The sequence below is a fragment of the Fulmarus glacialis genome, unplaced genomic scaffold (assembly GCF_000690835.1).
Source record: "Fulmarus glacialis isolate BGI_N327 unplaced genomic scaffold, ASM69083v1 scaffold42516, whole genome shotgun sequence".
Taxonomy (NCBI): domain Eukaryota; kingdom Metazoa; phylum Chordata; class Aves; order Procellariiformes; family Procellariidae; genus Fulmarus; species Fulmarus glacialis.
This window is the reverse complement of record NW_009218254.1, coordinates 12,915-21,497: the sequence shown is the minus strand read 5'-3', so window position 1 is coordinate 21,497 and position 8,583 is coordinate 12,915. Positions and strand designations below refer to the sequence as shown.

Sequence of the window (8,583 nt, the reverse complement as noted above, 5' to 3'; positions counted from 1 at the left end):
ACAAGGTCACTATATAACTAAGTGATGTTACTTTTAAGAGAGATTTATTTTGTGGAAGTAAAATCATATCTGGATCCCCAAGCTGAAGTGTTGTATGCAGACAAAATGTTTTGTCAGTGGTCTAAGCCCGAATAAAGGGAGAGTCCCTTGGCTGTGTTCAGATACTTGTCCCTGGGAATTTTTGTATGCTTGTACCTACATACCATAGTGAGGAAGCAATGAAGGGGGGAGTAGGCAACATTACGATGCGAGGCCAATACTGTACCACGTTCTTCCAGGTATCCAACTGTTACCAAATATATTGATTTTAAAATACTTCCTTGTGAAGGGTATATGCTGATAGGAGTGTGATTGGATGTTTAAGACCTACTAATTGTTTAATTTGTTTTGTGTACTGCCACTTTCTGCCAAGTTACCTAGCTGGGAATGAATAATTTTTGGTAATAATTCTAAAAATTGTGATAATATTTAGAACTGTAAATAGTAACAGCCATTTGGAATCAGGCAGATGATGCATTTAGTTGATATTCTATCTTTGAGTGACCAAGGCTGTTAATCTCAAGGAAAGGTAAAAATTGCAGTAGGCAAATACAGTGCAACAGAGTCTCCTCTTAAGTTGTAGATGATGCAAAGCGTTAATGCTTTGGGTTACTTAATTCTTGATTTGCTACTCATAAAACTGTACCATCATTCTTTTTACTGAAGCTCTAATAAGGGAAGGAAGTGATACCCAGTGTTCACAAGTATACTTGTATCACAGTAGGAAGGTAAACTTCAAATGATCTCTCCTGTCAGCTGAGATGGAGGGTGGTAGCCTCAATGTGACGGAGTAATGATCAGCTGGATGCAGTAGCGTGTCCAAGAGGATGTGTAACTTTTATTATTGGGTGATTTTCCTTTAAAGAAATTCTAACTCAGTTTTCTGAGTTTTGAGTGAAGTTTGTCAAGCACTAGAGAAATAAACATTTTAACTTGTCTATTTTTCATTAAATTGTTATTGGCAGATCTAAGCATTGAAATTGAGAAATCATTTAAAAACTATTCTAGTTCTTTAGACACTGTTCCTTTTGTTTTTATCTTTAAGGGAGTAAACCAGATTGACAATGATCTGAAAGCAAGAGCCTCAGCATACAATAATCTGAAAGGGAACCTTCAGAATTTGGAAAGAAAGAATGCGTAAGTCACATAGTTTTTTGCTAATGTAGCACAGGAAAGTATCTAACGTGAAAACTTAGTAACATGTGAAGAGGTACAGGCTCTAAGCTTAATGTATTTTTGAGGTGTTTATCAATCTTCAATAGCAGCTGTCATAAAAGAACATTTATTACCAGCTGACTTGCTGGTAATAGCTCACTTGTAATTGAGAAGCAATTATGAAATACACAAAAGCATGTACAAATAGTATAAATTGCTGGAGCTTTTGAGAGAAGCTTGCTGTTAAGTAGCAGTGTTACACACCACTTTAAGTGTCTGTCTAAACAAGGAAGTCTTTCCCTTCACCCCAATTTATGCTTTAAGCATATCAGTGTTACTGGGTTTCTTCCCTCAAAATTAACCAGCAGAGAGACAGCTGCTGCATACATGCAGATGATAAATTAAACAAGGACTGCATGCTGTCTTGACATGTACATGTGATGATTATCTGAAATACAGTTGAGGTACAGTACTTCTGTGCAAATGTGGTTGATTAATTTGACCCAACCCTACCATTACAGTTAATGGTATGAGCCTGCTGGCTGATTCAGAACCATGGGTCGTACTAATGATAGCCATTTTATGAGTGAGCCTTAAGTTCCATCTTAAGCCATGGTAATTTGTCAGCTAAGCCCCATTAAATCTGTGTATGTTCTTAGTCTTTTGTGAATATGAGGCAATATGCTGCTTTAAATTTTTATTGAGGTTCCGTATGTAGGTCTGTACTAGGTTAGTTGTAACTTTGAGGCTCTATGCTAGACTTCACAATTAATGGTTTTAATGGTTCTTGTGTTTTTAAATCACTTTTAAAAAGAGAACTTGGCTTCTTAGGTGTGTGAGGTATTTGGAATGTGGAAATGACGCACAGCAGTGGAACTACTGATAAAAACTTTCAGTGACTTTAGACAGTGAGATATAAAATGCATATAAGGACATTTTGTTTGCTCTGCTAATAGTGAATGCTTAAGTAAAATATAGTTTTGAAAATGTTACACTATCAAGCACTGGAAAGTGTTGCCCAGACATGTCTTAAACATGTATTTACTCTGGCTGTCTTTGTTTCTTTGCAGGGGAAGCTTGCTAACCAGAAGCCTTGCTGATATTGTAAAGAAAGAGGACTTTGTACTCGATTCAGAATATTTGGTCACGTTATTAGTGATTGTACCGAAGTAAGCTTATTGTTTGTCCTAAGAGCAGAATAAAATAAGAAATTTAAATCAAATAATAGATTCCACAACCCTATAATACTGTAAGAAAGGACATATGAATTTGGGGTTTTCCTGGATGAACTAATACAAACTTTTGGATGCTTAGTAGAGGCAAATGAGCCTGTGTACCTGTATTTGTAAGGAATGCTGAGTGCTCATGAATTTCTTTAAGAAACTGGAGGTTAGACTTATGTCTCTTATCTAATATTAGCCATGGCTAGTCATGTTGCAGAGGTATCCGTATGAAAATAATAAGTGCTGAGTAAAAACATGACTTGTTTTACATTAGAAGGCTTAATGATTGAATTATCCTGGTTAGGACTGGCTGGCTTTCACCACTTAGTGAGTGAAGTCAACTCTTTACTTCTTTGCTCTGCACTTTTGCAGATTGCCAGAATGCTGCTTTTTTACTTATTTAAGTCTCTACAATGGAACATTGTTTATGTCATGTTATAGCTTTGCTGGGAACAGGTTGTTCCTGTCTGAAATGTTTAAACAACAAAAAACCTTTTCCCCTGGCCAAGGAAGGTGGTGATACAGATGTCCTCGAGACTTGTAAAATGAGAAAATGTCACTAGACTGTATTCCTGGAGCTGGGAATGAAGACAGCTTCTAACTTGTAAAGATAGCCAGTAGGCTGATTGTCACATGAAGCAATAGTCTCTGTCACATGTAAAACTCTGGTGAAGGCAAAACAGTTTTGCAATGGCTTTAGCAGAAAACGGGTAGTTAGTATATCTCAACTGTGAGTTTTCTTTTACCTTTGACTTGTTTTTGGTGTTGCAAGGGTGGAACCTCTTCACTACCAACCACAGAAAGGCAGGGCTTCCAAAATTCTCAGTGGTCCTTCAGGCAAGTGCAGGACTCTGGGGAACCCATTTGTAATTGCGGAAAAAGTATTCCTATTAGTAACTCAGAAGAGCAGAGTTACATAAGGAGTTTCTGATAAACCTTGACAGTTAAGTCCATTTGGTCCCCTGAGATCTGTACTTAATGATGACTAATTTAATTTCATAGTTCTTTGATTTCAAAAATTTTACACTTGTAAACTTACATGAAGACTGAAGATAAAATATGTTACTTTTGCTGTGATTATAGTTTATTTAGCAATAATATTAAAAACAGCATGAGGAGGACTGTGCCTGATGTCTTGTGTATTTCCGACAACCTACACCTGGGTTGGAAGATGTGCTGATTAAATGTTTTTAACATTTTTTTTGAAAAACTTGATCCATTAATCTAAGATTGCTTACTACAGTACTAAAAGTCTAACCATAACCTGTGTATTCTCTAGGTTAAATTATAATGACTGGGTTAAGCAGTATGAAACACTAGCAGAGATGGTTGTACCACGTTCCAGCAAGTAAGTTGTTAAATGCTAAATCTCATATTTACATGTGCTATATTTTATAAGTGTTCTTTATTTGTAGTGACTTTGAATTTTAAAGATTGGTCAAAAACTTGTCAAAATGTCTAGCTTTATAGCTTTATCTGATCAAGCTTGATTATGTTGTAGTTGAGGAAAAATTCAAAGGATCTCTAACTCTAGGATTAACAAAGTCATCAAACTAACTTATGTGGGAAGAGTAAAAGAATTGAGAAGTTAATCTAGTTCAGGTCAGGCACATTCAGCTTCAAGCTAGCGCATGGTGGGGTTTAGCAGCAAATACTAGCTGCTAGCCTGTAAGCTTTATGCCTGTATTCAGAGGACGTGAAACAAGCTACATATCAGATCTGTGGTGACTTGAACCTTACTAATTCTGACATCTTTTTTTTCCTGTGTAGTGTACTCTTTGAGGATCAAGATAGTTACCTTTGTAATGTCACCTTGTTCAGGAAGGCAGTGGATGACTTCAAGCATAAAGCCAGAGAATTTAAGTAAGACTTATTTTGTGTGTGTTCTGTCTCTCATGGTTTGAAGGATCTCCAGATAGCCACTTTTGATTTTATTCACTTCCAAATGCAGATTTATGGTCCGTGACTTCCAGTATAATGAAGAAGAGATGAAAGCGGATAAAGAAGAAATGAATAGACTGTCAACTGACAAGAAGAAACAGTTTGTAAGTCTGTATAAACTAGTCATTATAGAAACATGAGACAGCTAAGACTTGTTGTTGCTACATAACAATTTCATGAACTTGTGATTCTGAGAAAGCATTGCAAGGATGACATGACGTAGTCAGCCTGCCACCCAGCTAATCTGCTCAGGGATAATTGAGTTTCCTGTAGCACAAATGCTCCTCGCTGCATTGAACCAAGTGCTGATATTGCAGCTGATAATATATGAAGTTTGAAAATGGACAAGCATTTGAATGAAATAATTGGATATTACTAAAATGGTCCTTAATATAGTTAGCCCATGGCAGCTGAGATGGTGTACTGAAGAGACAACAGAAGTCTCATTAAATTTCTCTTTACTTAGTATTGAAACACCCTTGAGCCATTATGTCCATAGCGAACTCTGCTTTTAAGTTGTCTTTATTATCATGGTACAGATATTGAGTATCTGCTCAAATATACTTAATGGGCTGAATCTTTTTCTCAAGTTTGAATAACATAAATTTTTTTTCCTCTTCCCTTTCACAGGGGCCTCTGGTTCGGTGGCTGAAAGTTAATTTCAGTGAAGCTTTCATTGCATGGATTCACGTGAAAGCACTACGAGTTTTTGTTGAATCTGTTTTAAGGTAATGAGGCAGACCTGAATAGTGCTTTTCTTCCTAGACTTTGTAAGAATTTACACCTAGCTTGGGTTTGCTAAACTGAGGTGTGTGAATGCCACTCTTCCAGGAAGGAGGAAACAAGAGGTCGGGCAGTAAGAATAGCTGATGGCAATAGCTCTTGTTGCCGGTTGTGGAATATTTGAGGTAGATAATTGTGCATCTTGCCCCTTGGATAATCTTTCCACCAGTGCTTTAGGAATTACAGGCACTCTGTAAGTTGCAGCAAGGCATTTCTGCTGATTCTTAGCTTGCTTTATGAGCTGCTTGTAAAAAGAGCTTACTATATCTTCTATTTAAGTGGGAAATGTGAATAATTCAGAATAAAAAGTATTCAGGCTTTGAGTAATATAGCTTGGCATCTTGAAATGTATGCTTTTTCTTTAAAACACGGCTTTCTGAGAATTTTGTAGTCTAAACTTTTCAGTATTAAACTGTCCAATATTCTAACTATAAAATGTCTGCTTTTTCCTTCATACCTATCCAGAAGTTTAGTTACTAAGTTGACTTAAGAACAGCTGTAGTTGTTCTGCAGAAGGAAGGATGTGGATTTTTTTAGAGTTGAAAGGACTTATGCCTTACTCAGAAAACAGGAAGGGTTTTTTTTAGCCTTTTTGATAAGTTATCATAAAAGAGACAACCAGAGAAGAAAAAGAAAAGAAAAAATCACATCAGCTTGCATTCTAGTCTGCTTCATAGCCACTATGGGCTTATTTTGAAGACAAACTTGAGTAAGGGAGAAAGCAAGCTGAACTTGATTTGAATATTGGCAAATGTTTCCACACACCTAGAAAGGAGGATTGAGTAGAGACTAGATTCTCCACCTAGTGGCATAAGCAAAGTCGTGCAAGTAAACTAGTTGGAATGTTCAAAACTCAGTCCGAGACTTCAGGTAACTTTGAGAATTGTGCTAAGTGCTCAAGGATTTAAAATTATTTTAAAAGCATTTAGACTTCTGTGTTGTTATTTTAAACTTGAAGAAAGAAGTTCTACTTTATTGATGCCTTATGAATTTTAGAAACAGAATGGTCTTGCAAAAATGAAAATGAGCAGAATTTCCTCTTCAGCAATAGGATTCTTTCTCAAAATAAAATACATTTCTGCTTTGAAAGATAAAAGAAGGCTTATTTAGGCATTTTCATAGTTTTCTGCTTGACTTCCTCAGGTATGGTTTGCCAGTTAACTTCCAGGCAATGCTGCTTCAGCCTAATAAGAAAACAATGAAGAAACTGAGGGAGGTTTTGTATGACTTGTACAAACACCTTGACAGCAGTGCAGCAGCTATCATTGATGTGAGTATTTTTGTAACTGCTACTCCCCTTCAATATTAGGTTTAGTCTGTTTAAAAAAAAAAAGTCTGTTGGCTTTATTAAAAAGCTACGCTTCTCCATATTCTCCGTCACTCTGTCACAGTACAGAAAATTATGTCTCTATAAAAATGCCACTTCTACTTTACATTTTTGCAAAGCAGATGGTATTTAAAGTTGCAACCAATGCATTTGATGAGCTGTCTGGTATAAAAGTCTCACGTAATTTCTTCTTACTGCATTCTTTCCTACTACCGATGGAAAGATATCTTATAGACTGCATACATATTCATATCCTCAAAGAATTCAAAGTCAACTTTGATCTGAGACTAGGCTTAAGGAACTTGAACACATTTCAGGTCTTTTCTGAGCCCAGAAGGAATACATAAATTGTCCACAGTCTATGGTAACACTGGCCTTAATACTGAAACAACTTTTTTTTTTTTTTTGGTTGCATTGCTGTCTTTGTTTTTAAGTTAACATAGTTGTCCTTCTCTACTGAAAGAGGCTGAATTGGTGTCAAGATGGAGTCATCCTTTCCATCTGTAGAGGTCTCATTTTCATGTTTAAAACTGGTTTGCTGGGAGGCTTATTCTACTAATTTGTTTTGTATTGAAAAGCAGTGCTTTTCATAGTTAAAGATTAACTAAAGATAGACTACACAATGAGTTTAGCGGAATTTAAAAGGATTGAAAATAATCTTTCTTAACGTTATATTTAATGTAATGTTTTTCCAAAATGTTTCCAGGCCTTTTTGGGGAAAGGGGATTTTAGACAATTAAGGTGAAAATTAAAGATGCTGAACTTCATGTGACTTCTGGGATCATTCAGCACCCTATAACATTCTTTTCATAAATTGTTTGTGTTTAGAAGTAATAAAACATAATTCCAGTACTTTTCCTTCCATTTAGTGGCGGTGTGTTTACTATAGCAACAGATATGAATTATTGATACAAAACTACTTAGATTTTGAAAAAGCACTTCTATTTCATTTTGAAAAATACTGTTATTCATTTGTCAAAATTCTAACTTGTCTGTTGCTTAAACAGTCACTTAAGCGTTAAAATTTAAGCTTGAAGTTTTGCCTGGCCTATTTGCTTCTAAAACATATATGAATGTTTCATCTACTTCCGAATAAGAGTCTGAATTGTTAGAGTATAACTGGTTTCAAAACTTTGTTTGCAGGCAACTATGGATATTCCAGGCTTAAACCTCAGTCAGCAGGAGTACTACCCATATGTGTACTACAAGATCGATTGTAATTTGCTGGAATTCAAGTAAAAGTTCCCTAACATGACAATCTTCTCAGTGTTGGTGTAAACAAACAGAAGTGAGGTTGAAGTACAGTAATACTTTTAACATTCTACTAATCATATGCTTGCTTCTTATGTTAGGTGAATTTAACACACAGTGGTCCATCTCTAGACATTTTCTTTTTAAAGAACAGTGTAGGTAATCTGCTTTTAATCAATTATGTCTGTAAATGTATATTGAGAGAATTGAAGTATTTATAAACAGAGTGTGATTTATTTAAGGAAAAGCTCATTCCTCTTTCATATGGTGGTCTGTGTTAATTCCATTTACCATTGTTTATAAAAAAAAACTTGTTTACAGAAGAATAGTGCAAATGTTCATGGCCATTTTGTTCATTTGATTTAGTAGATACAATTGTGTTAACGTCGTTGAACTGTGATGTAAAGTATGTAAAATTGGTATGAAATTGTGCTTTCTGAATGGTTTAAAATTACAATCAAAGCACTGTAAACACAGGAAAAAATAAACATACCTGTGCAAATGTGTCACTTGTACCACATATAACTGTAGATACCTGTGTCTAAACTGAAGCAATGTATTAAGTCTTAAAACCAATGCTACATCCTGCATGCAGTGGTACAGAAATGCAATTGACATCAGCACAAATACTTTTAAGATATGCAGGTATTTCTTCTGCTTTGTGCAGAAATGCTAAAGTATGTTGTTTGGCTAGCAAACCTATGTATGAATGTTTTTCATGTTTATACCTTCATGACTGTAAAGAAAATATCTGAGACGATTGTTGGGAAGATGGGAGTAACCTGTGATGCTAACAAACTAGGCTGATCTGGGATTTTTTGGTAATTCTTTGTTCTTTTCAATCAGTTGAAGCTTAGGACTACT

General features: G+C 35.6%; 1 protein-coding gene across 1 annotated transcript; it reads left to right on the top strand.

Annotated features, from left to right (window-relative positions):
* Positions 1–245: 245 nt before the first annotated feature.
* Positions 246–8,228, top strand: ATP6V1C1 (ATPase, H+ transporting, lysosomal 42kDa, V1 subunit C1). Its single transcript, XM_009579980.1, has 9 exons — positions 246–278; positions 1,085–1,176; positions 2,265–2,363; positions 3,697–3,765; positions 4,188–4,280; positions 4,369–4,462; positions 4,989–5,086; positions 6,285–6,411; positions 7,612–8,228. The coding sequence occupies exons 1-9, from the start codon at positions 246–248 to the stop codon at positions 7,705–7,707; spliced, it is 801 nt and encodes a 266-aa protein (XP_009578275.1). The 3' UTR covers positions 7,708–8,228.
* Positions 8,229–8,583: the final 355 nt, after the last annotated feature.